Source organism: Patella vulgata, chromosome 5 (genome assembly GCF_932274485.2).
Source record: "Patella vulgata chromosome 5, xgPatVulg1.2, whole genome shotgun sequence".
NCBI lineage: Eukaryota > Metazoa > Mollusca > Gastropoda > Patellidae > Patella > Patella vulgata.
The window spans coordinates 67713365-67728682 of NC_065883.2; the positions used below are offsets into that span (position 1 = coordinate 67713365).

Genomic DNA, 15318 nt, shown 5'->3' on the forward strand with positions numbered 1-15318 from the left:
AAGTAGTATAATCTATGGGGAGTATAGTCTATTGTGGGGGAAGTGGTACAGCCGATGGGGAGTATTGTTTATTGTGGCAGAAGTGGTACAGTAGATGGGGAGTGTAGTCTATTGTGGGAGAAGTGGTACAGTCGATGGGGAGTATAGTCTATTGAGGGGGAAGTGGTACAGAGGATGGGAGTATAGTCTATTGTGGGGGAAGTAGTATAATCTATGGGGAGTATAGTCTATTGTGAGGGAGGTGGTACAGCCGATGGGGAGTATTTTTTATTGTGGCAGAAGTGGTACAGTAGATGGGGAGTGTAGTCTATTGTGGGAGAAGTGGTACAGTAGATGGGGAGTATAGTCTATTGTGGGAGAAGTGGTGCAGTAGGTTGGGAGTGTAGTCTATTGAGGGGGAAGTGGTACAGTCGATGGGGAGTATTGTCTATTGTGGGGGAAGTGGTGCAGTAGATGGGGAGTATAGTCTATTGTGGGTGCCCATTTGTGTGCCCTATTAAAGTCCACTCAACATGAAAACAAAAACTAGGAGATTTCGTGACTAACATATGGTACAATTTTATTTCAATAGTTTGCAATAGAACAGTAGGATGTTAAACCCCATTTCATTTTGTATAGGTATAGACTATAGAGTGAAGGTGTTACTATAGAAATATTTAGGTTGTAATAATGTTACCATGTGGTATAAATTATTGACATTATTGTCATAGTTTCACATGGTGCCTTATCTACCACACATGAGGTATACACCATATATACCAGTTAACAAGGTGGTCTATGGTCTAATTCATACTGTATCCTTAACTATTCTACCTATATACACTAGGCACCAGAAACAAGGTCATCTGTGGTCTAGTTCATAGTGTATCTACAGAGAGAAAAGTAGTGATAAGTATAGCAATATTGTTTCTATGTGACAATCTGTCGGGTTGATGGCTGCGGAATAGTCTGATAACTAGGATATTAAATGAATATAACTAACTGGGATATTAAATGAATCTATAACTGGGATATAACTGGGATATTAAATGAATCTATAACTGGGATATTAAATGACTCACTAGCTGGTATATTAATCTATAACTGGGATATTAAATGACTCACTAGCTGGTATATTAATCTATAACTGGAATATAAAATGAATCACTAGCTGGGATATTCAATAAATCTATAACCAGAATATAAAATGAATCACTAGCTGGTATATTAAATGAGTCTATAACCAGAATATAAAATGAATCACTAGCTGGTATATTAAATGAGCCTACAACTGGGTTATTAAATGAATCTATAACTGGGATATTAAACGAATCACTAACTGGGATATGGTATATTAAATGAATCACTGGTATATTAAATGAATCACTGGTATATTAAACGAATCACTAACTGGGATATTAAACGAATTTATAACTGGGATATGGTATATTAAATGAATCACTGGGATATTAAACGAATCCATATCTGGGATATAAATGAATAACTAAATGGGTTATTAAATGAATCCCTAAAAATTGAGATATTGAATAAATCAATTGAATCACAAGCTGGAAGATTGAATGAAGCGATAATCTAGATAATGAATGAAAACAATAACTGCAAGAGAATGGGGGGTGGGGGGGGTCCATGGTCGTGTGCTTTATCTTTTATCATCAGATGGTGGGATGGGATGGGCATTCTAAGCACGAATTAATGCTGAGGACATATGTGATATCACAACTGATACTTTACATCAATAAAATTGAATCACAATGTGATCCTATTAATTCATAATAAAAATTGATGTCAAACAGGGTGTTGTATTTTTTCTTTTTCAAAAGCTCAGCATATATGGGTGAAAAAGATGATAGAGACCATGTATATCTCATAAATTCTGAAGGTGGTGGGTTTTGAGCTTTGAAAGACCCTCTCCTCCCTCCCCCCCCCTAAAAAAAGATACATTGCCTCATGACCCTGGGAAATCCCCTCCTGCAAAAATTCCGTCCCTGAACTGGTAAATTGAAAAAGCTGGGATATTAATTGGATAAACTATAAAGAACATCTAGCGTATTGTTTAATAGAATAAACAGCATGTGATAACTATTTAAACTACAAACAGATACAAACATTGTGGTGAATATAAACACCAGGATTTATCAGACTTGATATCGTTAAGTACTAGAACTCAGCTGACAATCATCAACTTGTGTTTTTATCTTCAGCTTGGTTTAAACCTACTGTTATATCCCAATTTGTTTCAAAATGAAAACAAAGGTGGTGCCTTACTTCTTTACATTTTGTTGTATTTATAATCAAAATGTTATCGCATTTTTGTGAAACGGTTTGTGTGTGTTTTTGTTTCGTGTTTTTATTTTGTATTTATGGAAGAATGGTTTTATCTAGAAGGTTTATTTTACATCTGACAGTTTGTTGTGCTTCAGTTCATTGTCTGTCAGTCGTGCAGGACCGAGGAGCCTGACAAGGACAGCTATCTAATATACTGTTTTTGACAGCTTTCTAGTCATTCAGGTGGGACGTAAAACTGAGGTCCTGTGTACACATTGGCGTGCACCTAAATAATACCTTGGCAGTTGGAATTCGATATAAGAGTAGGCTGTAGTGCTGCTGACATTAGTAAGCCAGTGGCGTCGTTCTCCCTTGTCAGTGGTGCAGTGACAGTGTCCAGTCCTTTGGATGGGACAAAAAGCCGAGGTCCTGTGTACACATGTGTGCCAAGTAAAAGTTCCTTTGACAGTTGGAATTTGAAATAAGAGTAGGCTGCTGCCCTGGCAAAATTTCCATCATAGCACATTGCATATGCCAGTCTTTATTAGCTCGTTTGGTGCAGAAAAGTAAGAAGTTAAACCCCATTTCAATTCATTTCAAAAGTCTGTGACAAAGTTTCGTCCTGAAACAAGGTTTGATATAAATAATGTCCGCTCAATAAAGCCGCAGATCGTCATTTCAGATTTTGATAAGTCGTGAAGACTTAGATATTTTTTTCGAAATATGCATATAATGATCAGCAACATTAACCATTGCAACAGCAGATAGCAATATTGGGTGATTGTTTTCATTACAGTGCCTAGCAATTATTGGTGATTGTTTTCATTGCTAGCAATATTGGGTGATTGTTTCCATTGCTACAGCAGATAGCAATTTTGGGTGATTGTTTTCATTGCTTTATCATGTTCACTTGCTGATTAAGGGGAGGTACTACTGAACAATATGCATTTTAAAATAATTCACTTCTAATAGTGCTATTTGAACAATCCCTGAAAATTTGATGTTGATAGCACTGTTAGAGTAGTGTCTCCCATTAATCAAAATAGACTGTCTTTACGTAAAATCACAGAGTTAAAATAATTTATAAAAATTTCTATAGAAATATTTGATGAAAGGTATTTCACTGTAAAAAGAAATTAGGTATTTCACTGTAAAAAAATAAAATTTGAAAGGTATTTCACTGTTAAAAAAAAAAAAAAAATTACAAAGTATTTAACTATAAAACTCCTTTTTAAATTTCTTAAACTGGTGCGTGTTAATATATTTTCAAAGGATACATTCCACTTCTTGCATCCCTACAGCCAGATGCTGTATGCTGTTTCAGAAAGTTTTTTTTACTTCAAAGATATTTTTATTATATGTTTATGACAAACCAAGTTTTAAAATTTGGCTGACAGACAAGAATTTAGTACATATGTTTTGGAAATCTGTAGAGCAGAACATCTAGTCACAGTAACACTGGAGTGCATAAATTAATAAGGACAGCTTACCCTCATTTCTCATTGAAACAAAATACAGGGGGATAGCACTACATGAGGCACACACCCACCTATCCTAACTTTAAAAAATCTGTGTGATATTGATATCAACATTGACTGAACAATTGAAAGATTGGCAGATGTCTTTAATCAATTCTATGACTGTTTAAAGACACATTATGTAAAATTTAGATAAAGAGCTGGTCATCCTTGCTATATTAGTTCAAAAATAGATAATGAAAAATGAATATACATGTATTGAAAATTTCATTCAATTTGCTTACAAGATGTGTACACTGATTTGTAACCAGTCCACCAGACTGGTTGTTTGATTTTGAGACTAAGCCTCACTGCACCAATTTTACAGTAAATCATTAAGTGGCCGAACCGTTCTAATTTGCTTAAAATCAGACCCATCCAATGGCATCAAGAGTTGATTATGGTCTTTTCATGTTAATAAATATCTAATTAATAGTTTATATATATAACGTTTCAGGTCTAAATAAAGACCTGCAATAGGCAGATTTAGCTCTTGCATAATGCCTGTCCCACCTAGCTTGTATTTCTTTAGGTCCTCCGGTTTCTTGCGCGAAGGGGGTCATTATATGTTAGTCCTGAAATGACCTAGTTTGTGTCGTCCAGTGGATGTTAAACCCCATCTCTCTCTCTCTCTCTCTCTCTCTCCTATTTCTCTATATATTTATAAAACTGAACACTCAATACAAATACACAAAGTTCACCATCATTTTCTACTTAAATATCCTTCAATAAATTCATGTTCAGTCTCTAGCTATCAGTGTGTATCAAATGTCTTAAAGACAGCCACAGTAAAACCATTTGGTAAATTGGATTAAGCTCAGGCTAGCAGCAACTAATTGCCTGGCTGGAGGCGTCTTTAAACAGCGAGGGACATTTGACTGTTAGCCCAGCACACAAAGCTCATGTGGAGTAGAAGTCGTTGGTCGTGTGGTAGCAGTTTGAATTGTGCCGTTCGGTGTTTACTCATGGTTTTCAGTAGAAAGTGGTAGAAAGCTATTTGTATGCTTGGTGTGTGTGAACGCTGTGTGTTTCACAGATATATTACATGCTAAAGCCTGATAATCAGGATGTAGTTCAGTGGGTTTTTTTACGTGTTTTAAACTTGTTGTGAGATCAGTAACAGGTATGTTGTTAAGTTTCTTTAAATCATATTAATTGTCTTTATTAGTACATATTATATAGATATAGATTGTGGTTGGGGGTGCTTATGGGTGATGAGTGTTTTGCTTATAGTCCTGTATATAAATAAATAAATATAGAATTTTATTGGTTATTATATCATAAAGTGATAAGGTTTTTTTGTTTTGGGTGACAAGTGTTTTAGATACTATTGGGTTTTATGATATTGGGTGATCTAGTTTGTGTTTTTGGAGGTTTTGCTTAGTTTTGCAAGTAAATATAATATTATACTAGTCATTAAGTGATCTAGGTTTTTATTTTGTATTTGGAGTGATAGGTGTTTAGTTTTTCCATGTAAATACAGTTTTCTAATAGTTATTATGTTATTGTCACATAATGTTTATGTATTTACTGTCTTGTTGGCATCTACTGTTTTTTTTCTTTTCATACAATAAAATCTTACATATTATGCATGTGTTTTCATATCTCTGTTATGCACATTTTTGATGTTGTTTTCTGACTCTTGTGAGCGTTTTACGATACAATAAAATATGTAATGATATCTACTGATGTCATTTTGGATTTTTCGATGATTTAATGAAATAAAAAGTGGTGTTCTTTAAAATCCACTGATTTTAATAAATGACATACGAAATTAGAAAATGTTTCTGTAAAAAACTGGATGGATGAATCTTATAATAAATCAGTTTTTATGAAAATTGTAGGATATAATTAAGTGATATTAGGTGAGCTCCATAAATACACAATACTAGGTGAGCTCAGTAAATATCTAATATTAGGTGAGGTGATAATAGGTGAACTCTATATGATTTTAGGTGAGCTCTGTAATTATCTGATATTAAGTGAGCTCTGTAAATATCTGATATTAGGTGAGCTTTGTAGATTTATGATTTTAGGTGAGCTCTGTAAATATCTGATATTAAGTGAGCTCTGTTATTATCTGATATTAGGTGAGCTCTGTAAATATATGATGTTAAGTGAGCTCTGTAAATATATATGTAGGATATTATGATATTGAAAATAGGCACTGTTCTTCTTTGTCAGAAGTATTTCACATTGTTTATTTAGGTGATGCTCTGAAACTTGTTATAGTGGTTTATTGAATGATATTTAAATCAATTGGTTATGTAATATGTAGATTCCAGGAATACTCCATTCCATTTCATCTGTGATCATTCAAATAGCACACCAGAGAAATTAGAGTTTTTGGTATATTTTACATGGCTATTAGTAAATTAGTTCATCTGTAATCATTCAAATAGCACAACCAAAAATAGAGTTTTTGGTTTATTTTATGTGTCTGTTAGTAAATGAGTTCATGTGTAATCATTCAAATAGCACACCAGCTGTCAGTAAATTAGTTCATCTGTAATCATTCAAATAGCACACCCAAAAATAGAGTTTTTGGTTTTATTTTACATGGTGGTCAGTAAATTAGTTCATCTGTAATCATTAAAATAGCACGCCAGAAAATAGAGTTTTTAGTTTATTTTACATGGTGTTCAGTAAATTAGTTCATCTGTAATCATTCAAATAGCACGCCAGAAAATAGAGTTTTTGGTTTTATTTTACATGGTGGTCAGTAAATTAGTTCATCTGTAACCATTCAAATAGCACACCAGAAAATAGAGTTTTTGGTTTATTTTACATGGCTGTCAGTAAATTAGTTAACTGTTTATTAAAGATAATATTGACTGAGATATAATTAGACATGTTTTCTAACAGGAATTATTATCACTGATCATATAGATGGTAGACTTTCTCTTATCTAGACTCAAACCTTTCATCAACATTCTATTAGAGTCATGCTGCCAAATGATCTGATTGAAACAAACATCCCAGGGGATATGGAACTTAACACATTTAATATCTGATCTTACTCTATAGTCAAGTCAATGCCCTATCCAAATGACAGGTAGGGTCTAGTCTAGTCTACAATGTCAGTCAAATTCCCTGTCTTCATTAGCCCAGTCGGAGCAGAACATTAGGACGTTAAACCCCATTTCATTTCATTTTATTTCAGCCAAATTCCCCATATTTGAACCTGGTTGTATGTGACAAGGAGTAGGGTCGCCTGTCCATCTCCATGGGTTTTCTCTAGGTCCCCTGGTTTAAGACCCCTATATGCAAGTGAATTGTTGAAATTAAACTGGACCATATCTCTCTCTCTCTCTCTCTCTTTCTCTCTCTCTCTCTCTCTCATTTGGGACTCTACAGTATTTAGTCAGATCACTTAGATTGATATTTTAAGTAATAGGTCACTTTTTGACAAAAGCATGAAAATTGGCATGTATGTAGTTTTTGATGTTCTCTTTCAAATAAGAGCGGACTCGCCTGACCTCACCTTATTTTCGACCTGCTCCTGGCGTATGGGATTTGTTCAATTGCAGCTTCACAGTGTGATAGAAGCTTGATGTAAGTGTCTATGTTTTTGCACTCACTGAATTCATCAAAAGTACTTTCATTATCATATTTTTATGCTTAGTTACTGGAATCATGATCAGTGCAATTCTGGGTGTAGTTAACTAGTTAAAAAAATTTAATTTGCTAATTTTTTTTTTAACAAGTTAAGTTGAAGTTTTAACAAGGAAATCTAGCTTTTTGTGAGTTCAGTACGATTATTTTCAACTTATGAACAGAGACGAATGGCTTTTTGTAAAGAAACGTCATCTGCAATCGTCTTCTTGCATGAAAATAATAAATATGATTAAAAAATATTGGACAATTCTGTATACTGTCATATTGGAAAAACGTGTAGAAGGTTATATAAACATTAAAGTAGCTAAATTGCTAATATTTGGGACCTAGAATTTGACACAAACGGGTCGCAATGCATAAAATAATGTAATGTGAATGTATATAAACAGATTTACATTCAATCGTTTCTCTTTAACTGTAATTTCTAATCATTTATGTTTGGCAAAATACACTAGAAGTCTCAATTGAATGACAATCTCTAGTGTCTGGATATTCCAGTCTACACCAATAGTATTTATTGCACATGTTGTCCAGATAAGAATATGTTGTCACCGTTTGACATGACTTGTGGAATATGTCTAGTCTGGTACAGAGACTTAGCTACTTTAATAATTTAAATTTGTAAACATATTTACGGTGTGTTTTTGTTTTATTATAATTTTGACTTTTTAACTTTTTTAAACTAGTTATAGTTCTTTAATTTTTAACTCGTACTAGTTAAACCCAAAATTTTGACTCCTCGCAGCCCTGGATCAGTGACTCTGGATAAAGACTAGCCATACATGTCTTCGTTAATTTCAACCTGCATGAGAACCTTCGTTATGAGGAAATCAAATCATTTTCTCTCCATGAAACAGATAAGCTCATTACAAAGCTTATTTCATAGTTATTTCATTTTACAGCAGATGCCCAAATAACTTTATAACATTAGGTACAAACAAATTAACATATTTAATAAATCTTAGGTTTCCTTACTTTCTCAAAAAGAGACAACTTACAGAACAATGTAACTGCATTCCTCTGAATTATATTTATCTTACTGTGTTATGTAAACTAAATTAAAGGAAGTATTCCCTTATCTTTTGAAGGTATATTTTAACGTATTGATCTTGTTGTCATGTATGGCTTTGGTTATTTGGGGGAGCCACGGCGGCTAAGTGGGTAAGACGCTGACTTGCTAGTCTCTATGTCTCATGTTCGATCCCTGCATTGGAAGAGAAACTTCATCGGAAGTTTCAGATGTGGTTGCACCTTGTCAGTGGCACAGGACAGCTGTCTAGTCGTTCGGATGTTAAGAAAAACCAAAGTCCTATGAGGTCCTGTGCATAAATTGGCTTGCACGTAAAGGTACCTTGGCAATTGGAATTCAATAGAAGAGTAGGCCATAGTGCCGCTGTCCGGGCAAAATTTCCCCTCATAGTACAAAGTATGGCGTATGCCCATCTTCATTAGCCCAGTTGGAGCAGACAGTAGGACGTTAAACCCAATTTCATTTAATTTAATTTTTTTGTTAAAATTTGTCTCTATATTTCCCTTCATATCTGTATAGCTGTATTAGCTTGATAACATTGAGAGAATACTCTTTGAAACGTCGCTTTAAAATACTTAATTACACTGGTGGCTGTTTTCCATAAATGTGGGTTTTTGTTTTTATTTTACAGTAGTTTCAGTTTTTCTGATTCAACTGTGTGCCTTTTCATCAGTGCAGTTGCAAATTTAAGAAATAATGACTTCCTTTTTAAAAAAAAACAAAACAAAATCCCATTTCTATACAGGAATGTGAATTTAAAAATTCACATTCCTTTAAAAATTCACATTCCTGTATAGAAATGGGATTTATTTTGACCTTTGACCTATTGAAATAGTTTAGCAGAGTGTGTTATGAGGATTTCATTATGGAAATATTTGCACACCTTCCTCTAATTTACAAACAAAAACTGGGACAGAAAATGTTAATACTTCATCAGATTAAATAAGTTGAAATTTCAAACGGAAGAGATTAGGTTTTATGTGCCAGTCGTACATACTGTAGGTAAATTTTTAATTTATTGAAATATTCAGTCAAATTTTAGTATTAGTTTTAGAAGCAGATTGGAAATAAATACCCCATAATTAGCGAGTATTTTGATACTGAAATATTAACATTTGATACGGTCGAAATTTAGAAACTCATGATCACTGTAGATTGTCATACTCATCGCAGTGTTTCGTTTGATTAGACCTAATCCCACTTAACACTGCTGTAATGGAAGCAAATTTCTGTTCCAACTTATGACAGGTCAATAGTCCGATTAACAACCAATAGCTAACTGCATAACAAAATCATTCAGCTTTAAACAGAGCTCCAAACTGGACCAAATATGTTTACATAACGTTACGTCATGACTCACGAAATATTACACCCAATTAACCAGTATATAGCAGAATATTGCTGAAAAAATAATTGCATGACAAACGAGGCTATCAACACGGATACAATGTAAACAATACTGTTTGGAGACGAACAATACTTCCACCGTTTTTAATACCTTAAATCACTGTCCAAAGTTTTAGGGAAGACCCCAGATTAAACGACGGGCTGGCCTGTTGCTGTGCTTGGGGATAGATTTGATTGAACAGGAAGAATAGACACACTCCCTCAAAATCTCGAGTATCAGAAGTCAATCCTTGAGAGGGATTTCTCAGGCCATTGCTTCAAGAATATGATAGATTGTTTACTTTGTACTGTAGATATTTTGTTTTGTACACTGCCTGTCTTAATTAGCCCAGTCGTAGCAGAAAGGTAGGATGTTAATTAAACCCCCATTTCATTTCATTTTGTACACTGTGGATGTTTTTGATGTACAGTGGATGTTTTTGATGTACAGTGATTGTTTTACTTTGTGCAGTGGTATACTGTAGTTGTTTTGTTTTGTTGTTTGCCACCAGTGTTTTTCAGATCTAAGAATTATAAAATTGTTAAAAAAAATCAATGTAACATTTTGTAACATATCCTACAAAGTTGTTTTTTGAAGATATATGAGTGTTTTGTAGAAGTAAGATATTTGACATTTAGAGATTACATGTGGATATTTAACATGAACATGTTATAACATTTTATACTATAGTCAATTAACTTTTGACTTTTAAACAAAATAATATATCACTTTACTTACCTATTATACCATCGTCAGATATCTAGATAGATAAACATATCTATCAATTACTGTTTCTTTCTTCTCACTCTAGATTGTGCAATATTAGAGTAACCAGTGGCGGCATTAGGATTTTCTACTAAGGTTTGGACATGAAGGGCTCCCCCACTCCCTCAATTTTTTTTTCAAAAATTTTTGGTGAAATAGGTGATTTGATGTATATGTACTGGATGAAAAACATAATCAACAAAAATAACTAAATCTTAGCACCAATCAGAAAAGGTGATATTGGCTGATGGGTACATGTATTATTCAATGAAAAGTACACATAATATTGTGCATTGTACATATGAACATAGAAAAATAAATTGTGTTAGTCTCAATCTGAACAATGTATTGTGTTGACAAGACATTAAACCACATTTCTTTTTCCTCATATTGTTGTGGGTTTTTTTTTTGTTCAAGTTTATAAGCGGAACGTACAGCATCCTCGCCTGTTGTGGGTTTTCTCAGGGTGCTCCGATTTCTTCCCACTACTAAAGACCCCCTACGCGCAAGTGAATTATTGAAATAAAATTGAACCATATGTTAGTCTCGAAATGACCTAGTTTGTGTCGAGTGGACGTAGTAGGTTATACCCTATTTCTCTCTCACTCACTCTTAAAATCATCCATCTTTTATACAGTCTTGTCAGCTCTGTTGCCTCGGGAATATTTTAAAATTTATTCTTTGAAAGATTTGAGTTAATGAAGATTTTTCGGCGTTTCTTCTTGAATATCTAGGATCAGGTTCAAAATTTTTCTATATCCATTTTAAAAACTTTATTATCTGTGGGGACTGGGGAGCCATGGTGGCTCTTTGAGTAAGACACTAGCTGGCTAACCAGAAAGGCCCAAGTTTGATCCCGGTGTTGACTGAGAAAGTTTCTCTAGATTTTCCTTTGTGGTTTCACCTTGTCAGTCATTCTGCATGAAGGACCTGACAAGGAGGGGTGACTAGTTATTTGGACGGGACAAAAAAACCTGTGGTCTATAGCATTTGGAATTTGAATAAGGGGAGGTCATAGCTCTGCTGTAGGGGACAAAATTTCTCTACATGGTGTATGCCCATCTTCACTAGTGCAGAGCAGTAGGGTGTTAAACCCCATTTAATTTCATTTCATATTTTATAGAAAATCTGTAATATTTTATAGAAAATCTGTGATATTCTATAGAAAAGCTGTAATATTTTATAGAAAAGCTGTGATATTTTATAGAAAAGCTGTGATATTTTATAGAAAATCTGTGATATTTATAGAAAATCTATGATATTTTATAGAAAAGCTGTGATATTTTATAGAAAATCTATAATATTTAATAGAAAATCTGTAATATTTTATAGAAAATTTCAAATATTTGTCCAATCTGATATATTTATAGGTTGTAAAAGTGATATGACGTAAAATGGTTTGAACGAAGAGAAATGGATAAACCACTCGATGGTTCTACAAACTGTACAGATGATAATAACGATGGCACCGAATGTCCTGATACTCTGTTAAACCATCTTTGTCTGCGTTTAAAACCGCCTGATTTTCCCGTCTGGTTCCAGGCAGATGATATACAACAATTACGAGAGAGCTGTAACAGCTGGAAAACGTACACAGGTATGTATATATATATATCTGTCTTATAAATAAACTGATAAATTAATCTGATGATACAGGCAACTAGAGATCTTCCTTCAGACAATCTGATAAATGAATCATTTAGTCCGAGTCATTGTTGTTTATAGGCAAATGTTTTAGACCAAAAATTTCCTGGTTGTATTGCTGAGTTTAGGTTCGACCAATTTAATTTTGTTTGTCCTTATAAATTAATCTGATGATACAGGCAACTAGAGATCTTCCTTCAGATAATCTGATAAATGAATCATTTAGTCCCAGTCGTTGTTGTTTATAGACAAATGTTTTAGACCAAAAATTTCCTGGTTGTACTGGTTGTGTTTAGGTTAGACCAATTTAATTTTAAATATAGCTTCTGTTTTCCTTGACAGAGGAGAAAGTACTTGTTTGCTTTTCTGAAAAGGTTTTAAAATGTTAAGCAATTTTTACATGGTTTTATGAGAATTGGGTGGCTATTTATCCCCACCCCCACCCCGCTAAAAGATAGATTGGTTTGTCCTTATAAATTAATCTGATACCTTGAGTTCTTACTTTAAACGATGTGATAAATGGGGAATAAAGGCCAAGCATTGTTTATAGACAAATGTTTTATGTACAGCTACCCCCCCCCCCCCACTTGATCTCTTCTATACGTTTATTGTTTGAAGTGACAGTGTATATTGTGTCCTCTCTGTATGGTTGGCCGGGGGGGGGGGGGGTATCATAGGGTCTGTCATTGAGTCAACTGGCAGGGTTTCGATTCCCCGGTTGTACGTGACAAGGAGTAAGGTCGCCTGTCCAACCTCGTGGGTTTTCTCCGGGTCCTCCGGTTTCCTCCCACTGCTAAAGACCCCTACGCACAAGCGAATTATTGAAATAAAAAAATTAAACCGTATGTTATTCCCGAAATGACCTAGTTTGTGTCGAGTGAACTTTAAACCTCATTTCTCTCTCTCTCTCTCTCTCTCTCTCTCTCTCTCTATGTATTATTGTCTATGTATATTGTGTCCTATCTGTATGGTTGTCTTGTGTATATTGTGTCCTGTATGGTTGTCTTGTGTATATTGTGTCCTGTATGGTTGTCTTGTGTATATTGTGTCCTGTCTGGTTGTCTTGTGTAATTATTGTCTTATGTATATTGTGTCCTATCTGTATGGTTGTCTTGTATATATTGTGTCCTGTATGGTTGTCTTGTGTATATTGTGTCCTGTATGGTTGTCTTGTGTATATTGTGTCCTGTCTGGTTGTCTTGTGTAATTATTGTCTTATGTATATTGTGTCCTATCTGTATGGTTGTCTTGTATATATTGTGTCCTGTATATGGTTGTCTTGTGTATATTGTGTCCTGTCTGGTTGTCTTGTGTAATTGTATATATGTGGTGCGGTCCTCCTGTACTTACTATTAGACCAAAAATGTTCTGGTTGTAATACCATATTTAAGGCAGACTAATTTAAATTATTTTTCTTCGGAAACGCCTATTTAAAGTGTAGCTAAGTCTCTAACTCAATATCATCCAAAGTCTTACACGTTAAAAACACGAATTATTTGTCAATTCAAATCAACATTGATGTTGTTATCTTACTGGGAGAATGTAGGCTTCTGATATCCAATATTTAAGACAAAATAAACATTTTACCATTGGTACACGATTCGTGTACCATAGTGCGTTTCATCGTCATTTGTAACAAGTGACCACAAAGGCGAGGCTAGACATATTCCACAACTCATGTCAAACGGCGACGCCATAACTTATCTGGAGAGCATGCGCAATAGACTGGAATAACCAGACGCTAGATAGAAATTTCTATTCGGTTGAGACTCATGCTGTATTTCGCTGGACCTAACTGATTTGAAATTAGAATCAAAACGGAAGCAATTGAATGTAAATGATTACATTATTATATGCGTTGCGACCCATTTGAGTCAATTTCTAGGTCCCAAATATTAGCGATTTAGCTCCTTTAAATTTTGATCCTATTTCTTGGAGAAAAAAGCTAATCTAAAAACAAAAATACATGATTGCTCTTCTAAAAAGTTGACAACTCTTTTTTTTTATATATATATATTTGAAATATTAAAGATTGGTTCCCAGAAAAGTATTTATTGGGTGGTTATTTCCAATAAAAGTACGGCAATTTTGGTATATATAAGATATCCAATCTTACTAGAAAAATACTGGATTCCCCGAAAAACACTCATGGAGCGTATACAGGACAAAAATGTAAGGGTTCCGCTAATCAACAGCCGTGATGTCAAAGGTCACAAGAGAACATTGAGCGCTTGGTGTACAAGTTGATAAACTTTATGAAGAGTTAGACATACAATACTTTCTGAGATAAAAATGACGGAAAAAGACGCGGGTAGTGGATAATTCGAGAATTTAATTAGGATTCGATATTTGTAATAAATAGTAAGCGATTAAAGACAACATCATCTTATGTATGCAATGAATTCTCCTCTGACTCCCAAGACGTGACGTAAACATGACCTGGTTTGATCAAATTTTAATAGCAGGGCATTCCTTCGCAATTACAATGTTTGAGAAGAATTTGAAGCAAAATTATGACAAATTAATTAGTTTGAATATGTTTTTGGTCAATATATATACCATTAAATCACCCAGTTTGTACGCGGGAACCCATCTTTAAACAAAAAATTGTCTATGGGACTTGGGTGGCTATTTATTTATCAAGACCCTGAAGAACTAAATGATAAAAAATTAATTTGGTTTGGCCTTAAAAATTAATCTGATGATACAGGCAATACCTCCAGATCTTCCTTCCAACAATCTGATAAATGGATCATTTAGTCCCAGTCTGTTGTTGTTTATAGACAAATGTTTTAGACCAAAAGTGTACTGGTTGTAATCATGTAATGTTACCTGTTGTGCTGTATGTAAGCCACAACAATTTCAACTGTTGTTTTTCGGTAACATGGGGCTGGATGGCCGAATGGTTAGCACGTGCATGTTGTATGATAAAAGTCTGTCATTGAGTCAACTGCCGTGGTTTCCTCCGGGTCCTCTGGTTTCCTACCACTGCTAAAGATCCCTACGAGCAAGTGAATTATTGAAATAAAATTGAACCATTCTGTTAGTCCCGAAATGACCTAGTTTGTGTCGAGTGGACATTAAACCCCATT

General features: G+C 34.3%; 1 protein-coding gene across 4 annotated transcripts in view; it reads left to right on the forward strand.

The window, feature by feature from the left end:
• The window catches only part of LOC126821881 (uncharacterized), a 53996-nt gene that overhangs the window by 5597 nt on the left and 33081 nt on the right, over nucleotides 1-15318 (forward strand). For 2 of the 4 annotated variants that reach the window (XM_050550466.2, XM_050550464.2), the window contains exon 2: nucleotides 11953-12179. In XM_050550466.2, coding sequence (XP_050406423.1) covers nucleotides 11996-12179 — 184 coding nt within the window. In that variant the 5' untranslated portion in view covers nucleotides 11953-11995. Of the gene's footprint in view, nucleotides 1-4560; nucleotides 4906-9391; nucleotides 9429-11952; nucleotides 12180-15318 lie in introns of those variants that run through there. The other 2 variants (XM_050550463.2, XM_050550465.2) reach the window with 2 other exon arrangements.